Genomic DNA, 19,381 nt, shown 5'->3' with positions numbered 1-19,381 from the left:
TTTAAATTTCCCCCATACTGCCTAAAAACTATGCTAACTATAGTACATCCATGAGAGGCTTAGCTAAGAATGGCTTTTGTGTTTGAACTCCACCTGAAATATTTTATGGCAGTTCCAAATACTTATTCAAATGGCTAACATAACACATATACATCACAGCTGATTATTTATTATAAAATAATATTGTTTGTGCAGTCAAATGAAGATTTCCCTTACTTTTTATTGGTTACCAGCTGCCATGGTGAGAAACAGGATTAACCAGTTGGCATCATGCCTTTTTCCCCCCTAGTTTTACAAGGTAAAAACTAATTTCTTCATGTTATTCAGCATGTTATATTATTTCAGTAGAACTATCACAAAAGTTTGATTAATTAATTAATTATAATCTTCATGTTCATTTTAGTAGTTATCAGGTATAAGATAGAATTTGATATTTTATACCTGTATAAAATATTTGATATTATTTTTTTATTATTAGATTTTTATGAAGGGTGGCATAGAGGTTTAGTGGTTAGCACGCTTGCCTCGCACCTCCAGGATTGGGGATTCGATTCTCACCTCTGCTCTGTGTTTGCAGAGCTTGCATTTTCTCTCTTGCTTCAGGGGTTTTCTCCAGCTACTTCGGTTTCCTTCCCCACTCCAAAGACATGCGTTGTAGGCTGATTTGTATATCTAAATGGGTGTGTGTGTGTGTATGCGATGGGTTGGCCCCTCATCTAAGGTGTCCCCCGCCATGTGCCCAGAGTCCCCTGTGACAGACTCCAGGCTCCCCCACGACCCTGTGTAGGATAAGCGGTACAGAAAATGGACTGATGGATGGATTTTTGTGAAAGAAAATTGCTTTAATAAATACAGTTTATCAGATTCTGTTGTTAGACTTCTGGATATATCTGGATATATCATATTCACATTGAATACACACTCACAGTTACCTGTGCAAGCATAGATACACACATCCATGTAGGCCTACACAAATTCATTCACTCAACATGCACACACACATACACACACACACACACACACAAGCAAATATGTATATACATAGTATATATAAACCTATACAGAAAACAGACACAACAAATTATTTTTTAAATACAACTGCTTGTATGTCTATTTAAGTGATCTCACTGTAATTATTGTAATTATTTTAATAGTTTTAATTGTTTGCGATGAGCTGGCATCGCATCCAGGGTACATTCTCGTCTCACATACAGTGTTCTGGAACAGGTTCCGGATCCACCACGACCCTAACTAGAATAATGGCCGTCTCATAACGTATCTTTGTTACAAAGGGAGGATTTTGCCAAAGTAGTTTTTCTGAAGGCTATTTGAATCACAAACCCAAAGTGATGTGATAAAGAAGGAGAGATTTTTTAGTATTTGGAAGGAAATTTACATTTACTTGTGCTATGTGCTGTGTTCCGTTAAAGTTTATGCGTAACTTAATTGCTTAAATCTTCGCCTATCCCATTATATGCCACACCAGTGAAAACAGGGCATGTCACATCAATCATGTCTGAACCAGTTCCAGTGAAACTTAGACAAGCCCACACTCAGCAACCCCACCCAAGTGTTGGTCGATGGCTGCTTTATGGAAGTGTATACACAGATTTTACAAACTGGATAAAATCATGTCTTTGTTAATTGCAAGACACCATGATAGCAAATTACTCCTGCAAATTTTAAGCAATCTTATATCTAGAATATAATTGCAGCAAGACACACGCAATGTGTGACTTCAGCACTGGGGCAGGCGTCACTGGGGCAGGCGTCTGCATCCTGTACTTGGTTACACAAGAAATTCTTAGGATTGTTTTTGCTTAGAAAGGAGTGGCATCGTGCTGGTGATATAAAGGAATGAGTTTATGACAAACAGCGTTAAACAGAAACACAACACTGACTAATGGAAGGTGAGCTTCTAAAATTCTGTCATGTATATATACATGTAATGTGCTTTGGTTTTGATAAGTAATGTATGATATGTTCATATAATAGTTGAATATTTATACAGTTAGATTAAGCATAAACAGATTATCATGTATTCTCTACAACATTTTGCTAAGGCCTAAATGATTTTCAGCTTGACTTTTAAAAATGTCCTTTTAAAATCATCGTCTTGTTACTGATCTGTATTTTTGGGTGTGCAGGTTTGAAACTTATGAATGCTAGCCTGGAGGAAGCTCAGAACCATGTGTGGCACAAGACAGAAGGGCTAAACTCCACTTCTCTAGTAGTGAGGAGGGGAGAGCCCTTTAAAATCACACTGAGCTTCAGTGGACCTTATATGTTAAGTAAAGATCACCTTATGCTCAGAACAGAACTAGGTATGAATCCAAATTTTTGGTTGCATAAGGGACCTTTTCTGTTATCTTTCTGAATTATCTTTATTTTTCTCTCTCTATGTCCTTTATCTTTCAATTAATACACTTTTTAGGAAGGCTTAGGATTTAAAATATTGATTGATTGATTGATTGATTGATTGAAACACCTAGATGACAGTACTAACATCTGCTTACTAGCATTTGTTACTTTCTATATAAAATTCATGTTATCACAACAATGTTAGACATGTGAAAAAAGTGGTCTCAAACAGCTACCCTACTGTACACCATTCTCTCAATCTATAACCTTTTCCGCCCTGCAATGGGTTGGCACCACATCCAGGGTGTACACTGCCTTATGCCGCCAGTCTCCTGGGATAGGCTTCAGACTCTCCAAGACACTGTGTAGGATAAGCGGTACAGAAAATGGATGGATGGATGGATGGGTAACCTCCCTCTTTTCATTCTTCCCTGCAGATTGCCTTTATTGTGACATTCCCATCACTTCCTCCAAAGCCACATCTCAGTCCCAGTGGTCTGCCTACTTTCAGCAGGGCATGCTGGACCCCAGCGCCCCTCACAAGGCTTCTTTGTATGTGTACAGTCCGCCCACTGCTATCGTGGGAGTGTATCAGCTGCATCTGTTGTTCATGTCCCGCAATGGCTCTCACAGCTGTAGGGTTGGACAGTTCACCCTGCTCTGTAATCCTTGGTGCACAGGTGAGTCTGGATTTTCTTGAAGATGCAAACATTTCATCTTCTGTATGTGAAGTTACACTATACAGTACGCTGAACCATTCTGATACTACACAATACACTTATTTGTCTTATAATTTTTATCCAAAGTTTATATCAGTAGTGAAGTGACTGAAGTTGTGTGTGTCTGCACTTTTTAGATGATGCTGTCTACTTACCTAAAGAAAACCAGAGGGAAGAGTATGTGAGGAATGACTTTGGCCTGCTGTACCAGGGCACGGCCAAAAACATCATCTTTAGGCCATGGGGCTTTGATCAGGTGAGAGCAGATTCAGTGTGTTACTTTAAGGAATGATAGAGGATAAGTTTGACATTTGACCTTTGGTGATTTTTCAAATGTAAGACCATTTTTCTAACTTTCACAATTATATTGATTGATCATACAAGCAGAAAATTTAATTGGTTACCCAGATTACACTTTACTATATATGTCTGGCTGCTGGCGAAAACTCTTCACATGGTCAAATTTTGACACTGTATATTATATATAGTTCTTAATACTATAGATTATCCTTAACTGAAATTAATGTCTCAATCACAAAATGCTATTCCTATATCTACATTTATAACCTAATCTATTTTTGTAAAACATTACTGTAAAATTTTAAAGAATTCTAAGTTTTTAATGGGAAATGAGTTGTCTCTTTAATTATCAACATCATCCATAACAGTCACCTGAGTTCAAATTCACTAGCAGCATTTAAACACAAGCCTCATCACCGTCTCCTTGTTTGGCTGATCTCTGTTGATGCAATATCAGTTCCAAAATAATCAATCATGCAGCATTTGACTTAAGTCTGAGCTCAGAAGGATGTAATTTTTGAGCTCTGTTCGAGCAATTCAACCTACAAAGTAGGGAAAAAACATGGACGCCTCCATGTTCGTCTTTTGTTAGCAACAAGATAGCAAGCTAAATGTGATGAGTGATGTATATTTATCTCCTCAAATACAAATAAATACGCTATACAAAAGTCTGTATAGTCAATTTTATATATTTATCAAGTTAACATGACTCTATGTTGACTGATCTAAAGCAAGTACTTAATGTGTATATAGCATTAGTAATTTAAAGCTAAGAAATGCTGCTTTCTTTACTGCTATGTGATGCACAGCCATGGTTATTTGATATTACTTGCTGAACTTGGAAGAACTCAAAATTGAGGAGACCACCCCAAGTTCTAGAGTAGGAATTTCGAGTCGAGGCAGCATTTTCCTTGTTTTTTCCTGAAAAAAGGAGGTCAGGAATTATGAGTTACAACCTCTAGTCGAATGCTACATTCAGTCTGTTATGTGGGTTAATTTTTTTGTCTTTTAATTAGGTCATATAAACATATTAAGACGCAGAACATGTCAGCTATTCTCTGTTTTGATGATTATGAGACAGCCCAATACATCACACACATTTTGACAGATAGTGTTTGATCATGAACTAAATTGATTAGGCTTATATTAAAAGTTGATCGATGGCTGACATTCACTGTAAGAGGAAATATGTAGCAAGGTTTTATACAGCCTGGTTTTATACTGCTTTGGTAAACTCCTTCCTCAACATGATCTTTCCAGGCAGATAGACAAATTCAGGGTCTGTGGGTGGAGGTGCAGTAGATTAACTTATTATGTATGTTTTCAGTATGAGAGTGGTATCCTGGAGATCTGTATGATGCTGCTACAGGTGAGCAATGAACACAAGAAAAACCAGAAGAGTGATTACGCTAATCGCGCTGACCCTGTTTACATCAGCAGAGTCATCTCAGCTATGGTGAGCAATTTTTCACCGTCCTCTCCTTCCTCTTTCCTGTGTCTGTCTCCGTTCTTTTTCTACATACTGACAGTGGGCTTTTTGAGCAGATAAATAGTAATGATGACTGCGGTGTGCTGCAAGGGAACTGGTCGGAGAATTACAGCAATGGTGTCAACCCGTCAGAGTGGACAGGCAGTGGAAGCATTCTGAAACAGTGGGCCAAATCTGGCTACAGGCCTGTTAAATATGGACAGTGCTGGGTTTTTGCTGCTGTCATGTGCACAGGTACTGAATACTGTATGCCTTCAATGCTGATGAGAAAGATATCAAATGTCTGCTTTTGGGGGGAAAATGCATCCTTAAAAACTGTGTCTTCATTAGTAATGAGAGTACTGGGAATCCCGACTCGTGTGGTCACCAACTATAACTCAGCTCATGACACTAATGGAAACCTGGTGATCGAGGAGTATTACACTGAGAAAGGGGAAAAGCTGCCTCGTAATCGTGAGAGCATCTGGTGAGTTGGGTGTTACTGGTGCCAGTGGTGATTACACTACTGTAATAACCTTACTATTCTGATTTCCTTAATTATAATATGCCCAAAGATTTGGGAATTAACCCTGTTATATATTCCTTGCAGGAACTTTCACGTGTGGGTGGAGTGCTGGATGAAGAGAAGAGATCTGAAAGCAGGATTTGATGGCTGGCAGGTGGTCGACCCCACTCCACAGGAGAAAAGCGGAGGTCAGTCTTGTTTCTTTGGCTGAAGCATATCATGAATCTCAGGAATCAGTTATAGTTATTATTTGATATTAATAGTACATACGGATATAGTCATTTAATTGTGTCAGTACTTAATGCTGAATTACCCATCCCATGTCGCATCTCATCACAGAAGTATACAGGTGTGGTCCTGCACCAGTAAAAGCCATTCAGGAGCGTCAGCTCGACATGGCCTATGATGCACCGTTCGTCTACGCTGAAGTTAATGCTGATGTGTATGTGTACATTGTGCGCCAAACACAAGTACTGGGCTACACCATTGAGACAGACAGAGTGGGTTCTCTCATATGCACCAAGAGTATGGGATCCAACCGACCACAGGATATTACTTCTAGCTACAAAAACACCAAAGGTAAAATAGGAGGGAGGGAGAGAGTGAGATATATTTTTAATTGTTGTTTTTTTGTGTTGTTTTTTTTTAACGTGTTTCTAAATTGCTAAAATATATTTTTCCCCCAACAACGCAGCTCTACAGCCATCTGTCAGATCAACAAGTCCAAGTAAGTGCATTCCTAAGTACAGCCTATCCTGCTGTGTAATATTACCTTTTGATATGATATTTTATAGTAATGAAACTATATATATTATTTGTAAAGGAAAAAAAGGCCTTATTAACTATTGAATATTTTTGCTTACAGTGCCAGGACCTACTCTAGCCAACAACCATGGTAACCTCTATCATTTCCTACTGTTATTTCTATTATATTTTTAATGAATAATTAACTGTTACTTTTTTTAATCAATGTTAATTTTATTTACTGTTTTTGAGATAAGACTGATAAAACATTGACTGTTTTGTGTGTGTGTGTTTGTGTGTGCTTGTGTGCAGGATCAGCAGAAGGTCTTTCTGTAGAGCTCAGCCTCATTCGAGTGCCTGTGGTCGGAGAAAATATCTCCTTCTCAGTCACTGTGACTAATCGTGGCAATATTATGAAGACAGTGAGAGAATACGTCAATGCTCAGGCAAAGTGTTATGACCACAGTCCATCTGATACCTTCTGGGAGGCCGATAGCATCATCCAGCTTGCTCCTCATAGAAGTATGTGTTTGTTCAAGTGTGTAGAATTTATGTTCATTTTAGGTAATTTCTATAAATCAGATTTAGCCTAAATCTACATTTAGTGAAATGTTTAATCCATACATGTTTGAAAAGACTACTTCAGCGGGTCAGTAACAGTAGATCTACAGTTATTCATTTACTGTAAGCCGGATTGTCTGTGGTATGTTTATAAAGAAGGAAAGTATTTACCAAACCCATACTAACCTTTTGTCTTTGTGTGAAAAGAAACATGTCAGTGGCTTATCATTCATCACCAACCCAGTCCGTCTCTGACAACTTAATGCATTTGTGTAATGAATATTTTGCAGTAGAGCAATAACTAAGCAATACTTAGGAAATTTGATGAAATTGTGTAATCAGTCAAATTTCTGTGGTATATTCATGAATAATAGTCTAATATTTTTTCCTCTTGCTCTCTACTCAGGTAAAGTGCTACAGCACCAGATCTCATACAGTCAGTATTCAGCACTGGGGAATGAGCAGCTAGTTAATTTGGCAGCGGTCATAATGGATGTGGCCACTCAGGAGAGAGTCCTGGCTTCTGAAGAGTTTAACTTTGCCAGCCCAGTCATCCACATACAGGTACGAGATTCAGGCTAAAAACATATTACAGGAAAAAGAGGTCTTTACATTATGTATTCTTTTAATTACACATTTATATATACATCTACTTTTGAAGAAGCACTGCATAGAGGCTTATATAGTAAGTAATTGTGAATAAAAAAAAATTCAGTGCTATAATTATAATCTACTTTATCAAGCATTGGCAGTTAGCGTTAAAGTTTAGTTTAAATGTTTAATGGAATTGTTTACTTACAAACTTGGGGAAAGCTGTCTACCCTTGTGTGATCAATATCACTGTTTGCTTTGTCCAGGTTGCTGATGAGGACGCTATCATTGCCCGCAGACACCAGGTTGCTATGGTGACATTCACCAACCCATTCTCTGTGGCAGTGAGAGGCATGTTGACGGTAGCCGGTTCAGGCCTGTTGGAGGACAAAGTGCTCATCAAGTATGTGAAAAGCTTTCCAGTTCAGTCGCAGTTTACTACAGTTCAATCTAATCTCATTCTTTTCTGCACTGATTGCAACCTGGTTTCCTGAATGTGCTGCAATAATGAAATCATCTCTTTTCTTTGGAATAAAGGGGTGAAAGTGCTTGTCACGACACTATGTTACTGTGAATATTGCACCACTTTCAAAAGGTTAAACCTCAGTCTTGTCTGGGCCAGTTAAGTTCACTGGAATAGAAGCTATTAATGAGTGTGCATTCTTTCTTGAAGGGTAATACACAGAGAGAAAGAGCAAAAAAAAAAAAGAACTGTTTCATGATGTCAACTTTCACCCACTAAATAACTATATAGTACATGCCTAAAATGGGTGCGGAGACTACTTGGCAGATAGGAAACTTCAGTATTGTTAATATTAAGTAACTCTTATCTTCACTATGAGCTAAACCATCAGAAATGTCAGTTTATTTGTTGGCATGTAATATAAAGAAACAGTATGTAAAATATGTATGCAATTTAGACATGCAGATGAAACAGGATGTTTGTACTGAACATCGTTCAGGTATTGAGTGTATGTACATACACAGAATCATATTAAAGAGAGCATGAATTCTGCAGTCAAACTATATGTAATACTAACCAACAACTTTTATACCATCTGTATTCTGTGTCTGTGTATATGATCTCTGCCAGTTACTTGTTTATTCATTTTCTTCCAAATAGAGTATCACAATTTTACCAAATTGTAAAAATTACATTATTGACACTGAATGTATAGTACGTCCACTGTGTTCTTGTCTAAACTTATCTTTTTCTTCTCTGCTACAGTGTTGCACTTCTGCAGCCCAGAGAGACCATGAACAACGTAGTACGTTTTACACCAAAGATGGTAGGTGTGAAGATGCTGCACGCAAGTCTGAGACTGGATATCAGCCACACAGTTATCCGTGGCTTCAGAACCATTACGGTCCAACCAGCATGAAAAGGGAGAACCAAGTACCTGAACCACTGACCGTAAGATGTTTATCTGTTTGAAGTGTAACTATATTGAAGAGACTAATACGAAACTAGGAATCTATCAATTATGAATGTATTATTTATTTACTGCACTGTTTTTCTAACTACGGTATACTCACTGTACTGTTAATGAAGTGTTTGTATGCCCAACATTCATTCTATGTAATGTATGTGATTTTATGCCCAACATTTTTAAATATCATTTAAATAATGTATCACCAAAGTATTTTGTAGAGACTTGTCCCTGTTACTTATATTTGTTTGTTTTTCTTGTCGTTGGTTGATGTTTAAGGCTAATAAATTAGCTTTTTTTTTTTTTTTTTTTTGAATTTTCTGTGCCTCCAAGATATCATTCAGACTAACATAACTAACACAAGAATGCTACTTTAACATGATTTTTAATCACCATAACTTAAAAACAAACAAACAAACAACAAAAAAAACGTTGGGGTTACGCATGTAACCCTGTTCCCTGAGAAAGGAACGAGACGTTGCATTTAGCATAACAGTATGTGAACGCCTTGTGCGCGTGACCGGTATCTGAAGCTTGTGTAAAATCATGCCTCTACTTATAGGCCTGCCATGATCAGGTGACGTGGCAATTGAGCGCATCGCATGATATATATGACACCTGTGAACCACGCCGCCAGTCTCTATTATCTGAGGCGAAGATGCAATTTACAGGCCTGCCCTAGTATGACAGTGCTATGCAACGTCTTGTTCCCTTCTCAGGGACGTTCCCTTCCAAAAGGAACTTTGATGTTGCATTTAGCATAACAGTATGGGAACGGGAATACCCACTCAGTCATACCGAGGGTATGGCCTGTTCAAAAATACCCAAGCCCGAGGATCACTGCAAGACACTCGGGCCCGGGGTGCAATGTATATCCAGGCTGTAATAACGAATGACTGTGTGTGGCGTAGACGACCCTGCAGCCGCGCACACATCCTGCGAGGATACCCTTTTGGACAAAGCCTTCGAGGAGGCGACCGCCCTAGTGGAATGAGCTCTTATGCCCAGAGGCGTGGCGAGACCGTCTGTCGTAAGCCCTAGAGATTTCTTCCACTATCCAAGTAGAGATGCGCTGCTTTGACACAGCATAACTTTTCCTGTCGCTGCCAAAGCAGACCAGCAGCTGCTCCGACTTATGCCACTGGCCGGAGCGGTAGACTCAAGTACAGAGAGCACTTACTGGACACAGCAGGTGCATCCTCTCTTGTTACGGTGTGAGGAACAGAGGAGGGCAGAAAGGGTGATAAATCAGCCCTCCGGCTTTTTGAGACAGTAGATCCACCCTAAGGGCTCAAATAGGGCACCTGACAGACCTTCCAGGACCACAGAAGGTCCCAGGAAGGTATGCGCGGCCTGCAAATGGGCCTCAGCCGTCTGACACCACGCATGAACCTCGAAGTTAGAGGATCTTGCCCCACAGAGGCTCCATCAACAGGGGCATGGCTGGCCGAAATGGCGGCCAAGTAACCCTGATTGTAGAAGGAGCCCATTCCGCTGAGAAACGTTCTTGTAAGAACTCCAGGACTGTAACTATTGCGCAGTTCATTGGGTCTAGCTGACATTCCTCACACCACAAGACAAAAATCTGCCACTTGAGTGCATACGATTTCCTTGTGGATGGTGCTCTAGCATTTAACATGTCTACAATCTCAGTTGTGAGACCAGAATCTATGAGCTAGTGCCCCCCAGGGGCCAGACCCACAGTTTCCGTAGTTCTGGCCGGGGATGATAAATCAGCCCTCCGGCTTGAGACAGTAGATCCACTCTAGGGGCTTGAATAGGGCACCCGACAGACCTTCCAGGACCACAGAAGGTCCCAGGAAGGTATGCGCGGCCTACAGATGGGCCTCAGCCGTCTGACACAACACATGAACCTCAGAGTTACTGAATGTTGCCCCACAGAGGCTCTCTCAAGAGGGGCGTGGCTGGCCGAAATGGCGGCCACGTAACTCTGATTGTAGAAGGAGCCCACCCCGCTGAGAAATGTTCTTGTAGGAGCTCCAGAACTGTAGCTATTGCGCAGTTCACTGGGTCTACAATGGATCCCTGCGGACGGGAATCTCCGAAGGAGTGCCATCTCGCAGGGATATTATTCCTCAGAACCATGTTCGAGCTGGCCAAAAAGTTGCTACTAGCAGACTGTCTTGGCCAACTCTCGCTAGAGCTTGTGGGGGCAGAGCGATGGGGGGAGCAGCACACAGATGTGACCTCGGCCACGTGTGGACTCCACCCCAAAGTCTCCCAAGATCCAGCTTTATATTGCTCAGTGTTGATAGGATTGACACTACACATGTTGGGGATAGAAACGCCCTCATCGTAGTAGAATCCTATAACCACTAGAAAAGTTGTCCACTGCACCGGGGAATGCATACTCTTCTGAGATTCAACCTGAGCCCCAAACTCTTCATGTGGGCGAGAACAACATCTTGATGTTGAACCGCCAGCTCCCTGGATCGTGCTAGAATTAACCAGTTGTCCAGGTAGTTTGGTACACAGATGCCCTGGAGTCCCAATGGAGCCAGAGTGACATCCATGCACTTTGTGAAGGTGCGAGGGAATAAAGCTAGTGATATTCCTATGTGGAAATATGCACCTTTTAGATCTATCGCCACAAACCAGTTCTCGAACTGAATCTGTGGTACGATAAGTTTGAGCGTCAGCCTCTGAACCTGTATGTCCGAAGAGTACGGTTCAGATGACGTAGATCTAAAATTGGCCACATACTCCCACTTTTTTGCAGAACAGGAAATAATGGCTGTAAACCTCCCTCCCTTCAGGAACGGGGTACATGTTCTATGGCCCCATTGTCCAAAAGGGAGCTTACTTCCTGCGCTAATGTCAGGCTCTGGTCTGTGCTGACTGCTGTGGTGAACGGGGGGGTTCGAGCTATAACTGGACCCTGTAACCCTTTCTACGGTAGACAGGACCCATGGAGACACATTTGGCAGTAGTTTCACACTGCCCAATGGTCTTTTAGTGACGTTAACTATTCCACATTCTATTGGAGGGAAGCCTCAGATTTTCGTCACCCTGTGACAGCTAGCTGACCAGAGAACACTGAAGCACTGGGGGCTACCTGCCCTAACAACCTCATGGCCCCAGATACATCCCTCCACGGCCCCTCAGGACCGCTCTTCTTTGCCTGCTTGGCCTTTATGGTCGTTCTCAGATCAGGCCTAGTAGCAGACCGCGACTGTGGCCGCCCGGTTCCCCTGGCTGTCTCCGGGGGTTGGCGGGCTGCCATACTCGCCTTCTGGATCTCCCTGCTGGCCCAGGCTCCACTCATGGATGCCCGGGTGAGCTTGAGACAACAGGGAAGGAACTGGCTTTTTTTTTTTTTTTTAATGCCGCCATATGTCGAGCTCACTCAGCAGGTCTGCTTGGTAGGCCTGCAACCCTGTCATTGTCTGCAGTGACCCCCAAGCAAGACTACTACTGCATAGGCTTGCCCACCAATGCCATGGTGGCCTTACATGGCTTGGATGCAATCCGGCCCCCGTAATTATCTGCCGTCGGTGGAGAGAGGTAGCTCGCACCTTGAGCATAGCTAAATAGCCATGCCGTTCATTCCCACAATGTCCGAATAATCAAACATCGTGGGGTTATGAATATGGCTTATGCGTGGTTTTCCCACAGAAGCCTGAGATTTTGTCATAAACTTTTGGAAGACGGGAGTTTCCGCAGGGTGAGGGATTTACTTTCACATCCCCCGAACCTGAGACGGCTGGCTGCCTCGGCAGTGGCCGGCCCAGATTCGCGAGGCTCTGAAACCCGACTCGCTTCGGCTTCCGGTTTTTTTTCAAGAAGAGCGCGACTCGCGAGTCGAGCTGCTTAATGTAGGCGTTACCATGCACAGCCTCTCGAGGCTGCCATAGCATACTACACCGCTAACGCTTCACCCAGAAAGTGTGCACTTTTCTCCGTGATGAAACGGGAGCAAGCCGTAACACACTTCTTGAATTCTTTCTCGCTCATTACTTACCTTTCTTTTCCTCTAAAAAAAAAGAGAGAGAGAGAGAGAAAAGCTCAGAGATTTTGAGAAAATATCGAGTAGAAATGAAGCGTTTTTGTCACACAAACAACAGACATGCAGTCTCGCTGAAGATAATAAGGCTGGCGGCGTGGTTCACAGGTGCCATATATATATATATATATATATATATATATATATATATATATATCATGCGACGCGCTTAATTGCCACGTCACCTGATCATGGCAGGCCTATAAGTAGAGGCATGATTTTTCAGATACCGGTCACGCGCACAAGGCGTTCCCATACTGTTATGCTAAATACAACGTCGAAGTTCCCTTTGAAACGGAACAACACCACCGTTGTTCTTTTCTAACACCATGGGAACCTGTTTGTTTGTTTGTTTGTTTTTTGCATTTTTGGCCAGTAGAGGGCATTATGTTTCTTTTATTAAACAAAACAGTCCTGCTAACACAGGTTCGCACATTAAACTGAATTCATAAAGCAGTGATCACCGACTACATTCCCACATCTCTCTTCCTACAAAACGTAGCTCCTGCTGAAATGCAAAACAACAAAATTGAGTCTATTAGATTAGCTGCAATGTTTAGGAAGATAGTGTCCCATTAATAGGATAGGTCATCACTGGACCATAGCATGTTAACATTTCAGATAGAAAACAGTCAGCCTAAAGCTGTGCAGAGAAAGGACTTGCAGAAATATTCAGTGATGTTATATATATACTGCTCACACACACACAGGGAGTACATTTTCACTGTTGGTGTAGAGCAAATACTCTGGGCTTTGGTGTTCTGGTACTCCTCCGCCTCAATGTACGTATATCAGAATAAGGGTTTGAGGATAACAACGCTCAGTTGCCCTGCAATTATCTGTCATCCTATCCAAAGTGTATTCCTGCTTTGCTACTAGGGATCAGCTCTAGATCTATCACAAGCCTGACCAGAATAAAGCAGTAATTGAAAATGAATGAAGGAATCAATGCTCAAAGCAGATGATCATTATTAACAGCATATTGACCCTGTTCATACTTTAGCCATTGCAGAAAAGAAATACAAGATTGCCTTCTGTGAGAATTAACTGCCTTATCCTCAGTCTGAGCCAAAAGAATTCCCCGACTCTCTTTTTCCCCTCTCTAAGGTAATGCTGTGTGTGTGTGTGTGTGTGTGTGTGTGTGTGTGTGTGTGTGTGTGTGTGCGAGCGCGCGCGAGTGTGTGTGTCTTGTTCTGTTGGCAAGAGATGCAGCTATTATTGATTGGTAGCAGGATAATGAAAAGAGCACAGTTCAGTGCACATTGCAGTTTCTTTCTCTTCCTTCACTAAATCTTTGCCACGAACTAGCCAGTTACTGATGAATGTCACTCATCTACAGATCAACACTGCCTAACAGAGCATGACTGTAATGAACCTTCAGTGAAGAGTTTGCGGATCTTGTTTACCATGAATTCCCAATGGACTTATGAATACACTTGTTTTACCCACAAATGTGAACAATATTGCACATAGGGAGCTCAAGGTTACATTATTGAGACTGCAACATGAGAAATATTAACATTTCTCAAAGTACAATGCATTCAGAAATCATTTTATTTTTGTATGCTGAACGGTATGATGTACAAGGTGTGCTACAAGAGAAACACTGAAAATTTGCTGATCATCTATAATGCACATTTGACCAATGCATTTTACTTTTGCATTGAATCTATTAATGCTAATTGAATAAAGAGTATGAGATCAAGTGATGGAGGAATAATCTGTAGTAATGGATTAGGTCTATGCATGCCCACAAGTGTCTGATCTATTATCAGGCAGAAGACAGGATAGTATAATGCATCAATTATTCATGCACAAATATGATGCCATAAATTTACTATTATGTGATGTGGTCGGCTGGTTTTCATGAGAGCAGCTTTTATGTATCATGCCATAAAAATAATACGTGCCAAGGACATTTTTCTCTCTAAGGAAGCAAACTAAAAGGAAATCACCTATTTGTCCTTGCCTAATGTAGTTGTCATGTTTTCTTTTTGCAGTGTTTCACATTCACGCCACACTTCCCGTATCCAGCGGTCATGTGGACAGATGTCTTGGAAGAATTAAGAACAAACTGCAGAGCACCATGACTATGTTGTGCCAAATGTAAAAAGTTGAAAATTATTTTCTGTCCGACATTTTTGGAACATTTAGGGAAATTCTGAAATATTTACACAGTGATGTCAAATAACAGTTTAAAGTTGCAGTGTACATTTTTAAATCTAAATCTAAATGTTAAATGCAGCAGACAGTAAGCACACCACCAAGCAGCTCCACAATACTGTATGATCATAGGCAAGGTCTATGAACAGCTGCTCTGAAAAACAGGAACACCAATGGCATCATCAAGGCCTTTAATGCTGCAGGTCAGTGGCTAAAAGCTGCCTCTATGCTCTCCTTTCTGAAGGCAATCAGAGATGAAGATTTAGCATCATGTCTGTATTATCCATCAGACTCTGGTGTAGAGCTCAACTTTAGAGTGTGCACTGAGGCGCCAAGTAGATCCAGGTAGAACCATCAGAGGAAGATAGAGGAGTGTTTTCAGAAAGTCTAATGGACTCTGGCCTGCTTTACCATTTCTAATCATTTGTTCTATACAAACAAAAATCAAACAGAGGATGGTCAAAGAAACAGTGAGTAACATAATGGATAAGGATTCTGTAACGCCTAATGCAATTGAAAGTAAGCTCTCACATTTTATTTGAAAAATATTTCTCTGCTTTTAGGTCCACTCAGGAAATTGGAAATTCCACAGAAGAAAAGTGGAATGCATGTTATTAGGAAGTTCATCTCCTTGTTGAAATATTTACTGGGGATTAAATAAATTAAAATATGCTTCCCAGACAAAACATTTCTGTGGATTAATTAAAATGAGTTTCCGTGGACCAAGCTTCCAGGATGATGTCAATATGCTGTACACCTGGACAAATGTGACCTATCATAGCCTGGTTTGTTGGATTCAGAAATTTGACTTTTATGCTTTATATCACCAAACCTCAATCCGATCAATATACTGTGGGATTACTTAAAACAGCAGGTTCATGACACTCATGACAGGTCTCCTCAACTGGCAGGATTGGCACTGTTATTAAGGCATGGGGAGCCATAACCAAGCATAAAAAAATCACACTTGGGGAATAACTGGTTCTTTCACTTTTCCTGTGTTGGTGATTTACCTGCTGTTCCAAATAATGTCAACTTTCTATGTGATTCAGGCCTGATAATTTTGTAGCTAGTCAAAGTGCCCTAACGTCCCCACCATTCTTTTTGTTTGGCCCTGTGCACCCTACAGTCATCACTTTGGGAATACTTTGATCCTGTTCAACAAGATGAGCTAAAATAATAATAATAAATAAAAATTAAGTATTAATATTACAACTTCCATCACCCATGTTCAGATTCACCTGATTATTGAACACAGTCACCTGGACTCAATTACACACTTACACAATATAAGGACTCTCATATCCATTCATAAACTGCAAAGTATATGCTCAGTGTGAGGACCCATTTGAGCTGAGAATAGAGTTGTATTGAGGATCTAATTAATAGGTTGAGGACTGAGTTGACGGCTTGGTAGACAGCTAAGATGTGTGGGGTCTGGGCTCAAGGTTATCTTGCACTGACTTGAGGGACTGGTTAAGGGCTGATATGAGCAGTGCATTGAGTAGTGTCTTGAGGGCTGATTTGAGAGCTGGATTGAGGACTAAACTATGGACTGATTTGGGATTGGTTTGGGTTTAACACTAGTGTTTGTTTATAGTAGTCTCACATCAGTCTATAAGGCTGTGGAAGGGCACTTAGTATATTTTCAAGCAAAAAAACAAATCCAGCATATTTACATTAACAAGCAGAAGGACCACTGATTTGCTTTCGTTTTTTTTTTTTTTTTAATATAACTGGAAGTTAATTAATTAATTTATGCATTAAATGTATGCATTAGAAGACTAATTAATCTAAACCTCGACTTGACTGACTTCAAACAATATAATTTGCATGTATTATGCACTTTTATATATGGATTATACACTGAACAGCCATAACATTAAAACCACCTGCCTAATATTAAGCAGGTCCCCCTTGTGCTGACAAAACAGCTCTGACCCATCAAGACATCTACTCCATAAGACCTCTGAAGATGTGCTGTGATATCTGGCACCAAGACTTTAGCACCAGATCCTTTAAGTCCTGTAAGTTGCAAGGTGGGGCCTCTGTGGATCAGACTTGTTTGTCCAGCACATCTCACAGAAGAAGATGCAACGGCATCTTCTTTTAACACTGTGCATGTCAGTAAAGACACTTAAAACTATTTTAAAATAGCAGTTTCCCTGTGTGCATGATCACCTGGTTACAGTGTAGATCTTTTTTCTCCTCCATTTTCATGTCACACCATTTTCTTTTCACCTCATTTAATTCACACCTAATGCACTTTTTCTGTAAATTATCTCTAGATTTTGACGTTTTCAGGTGCTGTTACAGTGTTAAATATTTTCTAATTGGCATAGAAGTGAGTAAAATAACTTCCACTTCTGCCTTTCTGCCTTTTCTTTCTATTCATGTTTTCAGCCCTCTGTGCACTTGACCTTTTATGGAGTTGTGTGGGCATCACTAAATGCAAATGAGCTGTGTCAGGAACATGCATTACATTTTACAGATAATCGACATACACACACAAAAATGAAGAAAATCAGCCTTTCTGAGACTTTGTAACTCAAGTAAAAAATATTTTGTTTGGTTTGGCATACAAAAACATTTACACAAACTTTACTAAAGGATTAATAAATGAGACCCATTTCCATTTGACCATAGTTTAAACTGTCATGAACCAATTTAAAAAAATGTTTACAGTAATTCAATGTATTACTTTAATTAGTTTATACACACACACACACACACACACACACACACACACACACACACACACACACACACACGTTCTATTTAAAAACCTTCAGTAACCGCATATTAAATTTAGGATACAACTTAATACAACATATTAAAATTTAGAGCATTTCTGGTTGTCACATCATTGGTATTTAATTAGTTGAAATGTCATGAGGAGCAACAGTGATGTGACTGCTAAATAGGAGTTTGTGCTTCTCTTTACAGCTCATTTGAAAAGTCTGAAATAAAACAATGTGACTTTCATGGTACACAGATAACATTAACTGCCCAGTGACTACATGGAAAAATACAATTCTCCCACAAAATATAATAATTACAATATTCGAAATTGATCATTCCATATCACTCCTTCAGCTTGTTTTTATTTATTCTGTTATGCTTCCATTTTTTTCTTGAAATGAAGAGGTTCAAAGTAAGAAAACCTGTTTTTTCTGTCAGGTTAGGTATGTGTGTCTGAGCAATCAAATTGTGAAGCAATGGAGACCATTTCCAATCTTTTGTTTGTGCATGTGTGTGTGTGTGTTAGTAAGGGCTGTCAGATATAATTGTCTTATTCACTGTTAAAAACCTGTTCTATGTCTTTTTTTGACCTATGAAAGGTTTTGTGGAGGGACACAATGTACCACAGGTACCAATGCCCCGAGAGTGAGAGACAAAGAAAAAAGAAAGAAACCAAGCAAGTGAAAGACAGAAAGAGAGCGAGAGTGTGAGAAAGACATGGAGTAATGAGATATTGATTTGGTTACTGACAGTAGGAAGTCCTATGATGTGATTGAAAAGGGCAACTGCATCTTTAACCCTTTAACCCCCCTCTGACCCCATCTGTAACCCCAGTTTTCCTCATCGATTGATATTACACTTGCCACATAGCCTTACACCTAAATTTACGGAAAACAAAATATCTCAAAATTATAACATGGAATACAGATTTCCATTGAAATGACTGTGGATAATTGCAGAATATAAGCATATACCTGTGCAAGGCCTATATTAGGTTTCAGTCCCAGTCTTGTGCAGTGCCATAATCAAAAAAATACTCGATCCATTGTTTTGGTCCCTGTTTGCACCATTACAAAATAACACAAACATCATGGACATGATAGTGAGGCAGTGTAAAATTATTGTTTTTCTCATTTATATGGCAATCATGCTAGTTGATGGTTTAGCTAAAGGCAGTAGTGAGCTTCACAAGCATTAATGAAGGCACATGTGTAAGTGCCCAGACCTACACTGGGAATTGGATATAAATATGTAAAATAGACTCCTGAACACATCCAGGGCAGTTACCCTCAGAAAATCCAGTGGAGTATGCACAGAATAATTCTATTGTTATTCTAATTACTAGTTTTACTTTATTGTACATACTGTATTTTCTGCATACTGCATAACCAGAAGATATTCTAATGTTTCACTTTCACTATTCGTTAACATATTTTTATTTATTTATGCTATATGTTACACTGATTAAAACAAATTTTTTGTTGGTGTTATGTTTATGTTTTATGTTTTTAAGAAACCATTTGCATCTTCTTTGAAATTCCTATATTTAGACTGTTACCATGGTAACAACATTTTGAATCAGTAGCAACTAGCTAATGAGTGCACTCTGCTGACCTCCTACAAGACATGCTGCTTGAGAGTTTTTTTCTTTTTTTTTTTTTTTGGTAAAAATAACAATATGATACAAATTTGAAGCAGCTGCAAAAATAACAGTGCTCACCCCACTGCTCTGCTCACAGCAAATGTTACTTG

At 40.0% G+C, this 19,381-nt stretch overlaps 1 protein-coding gene across 2 annotated transcripts; it reads left to right on the top strand.

The window, feature by feature from the left end:
* The first annotated feature begins 1,199 nt into the window (after window positions 1-1,199).
* On the top strand, window positions 1,200-15,573 carry tgm5l (transglutaminase 5, like). 2 transcript variants are annotated; one of them, XM_017480089.3, is made up of 16 exons: window positions 1,200-1,910; window positions 2,148-2,324; window positions 2,799-3,041; window positions 3,218-3,336; window positions 4,708-4,836; window positions 4,926-5,103; window positions 5,200-5,335; window positions 5,459-5,562; window positions 5,714-5,953; window positions 6,069-6,101; window positions 6,240-6,269; window positions 6,431-6,640; window positions 7,086-7,243; window positions 7,537-7,673; window positions 8,499-8,684; window positions 14,725-15,573. In XM_017480089.3, exons 1-15 carry the CDS (start codon window positions 1,904-1,906, stop codon window positions 8,650-8,652), a joined length of 2,055 nt encoding a protein of 684 aa, XP_017335578.1. In that variant the 5' UTR covers window positions 1,200-1,903; the 3' UTR covers window positions 8,653-8,684; window positions 14,725-15,573. The 2 variants fall into 2 exon arrangements, with proteins under 2 accessions (XP_017335578.1, XP_017335577.1); XM_017480088.3 differs by lacking the exon at window positions 14,725-15,573 and having other exon boundaries at window positions 1,201-1,910; window positions 8,499-9,006.
* Window positions 15,574-19,381: the final 3,808 nt, after the last annotated feature.

Source organism: Ictalurus punctatus, chromosome 11 (genome assembly GCF_001660625.3).
Source record: "Ictalurus punctatus breed USDA103 chromosome 11, Coco_2.0, whole genome shotgun sequence".
Classification (NCBI taxonomy): Eukaryota; Metazoa; Chordata; class Actinopteri; order Siluriformes; family Ictaluridae; genus Ictalurus; species Ictalurus punctatus.
Note: the sequence above shows the minus strand (reverse complement) of the source record. Positions and strands in the feature narration are given on the sequence as shown.

What these genes read in the sequence shown, in the direction of transcription:
- tgm5l (XM_017480089.3), top strand. An exon ending in TATGCTCAGAACAGAACTAG is followed by an intron (nt 2,325 to 2,798) that starts GTATGAATCCAA and finishes TCTTCCCTGCAG; the next exon opens with ATTGCCTTTATTGTGACATT. An exon ending in GCAGAGTCATCTCAGCTATG is followed by an intron (nt 4,837 to 4,925) that starts GTGAGCAATTTT and finishes CTTTTTGAGCAG; the next exon opens with ATAAATAGTAATGATGACTG.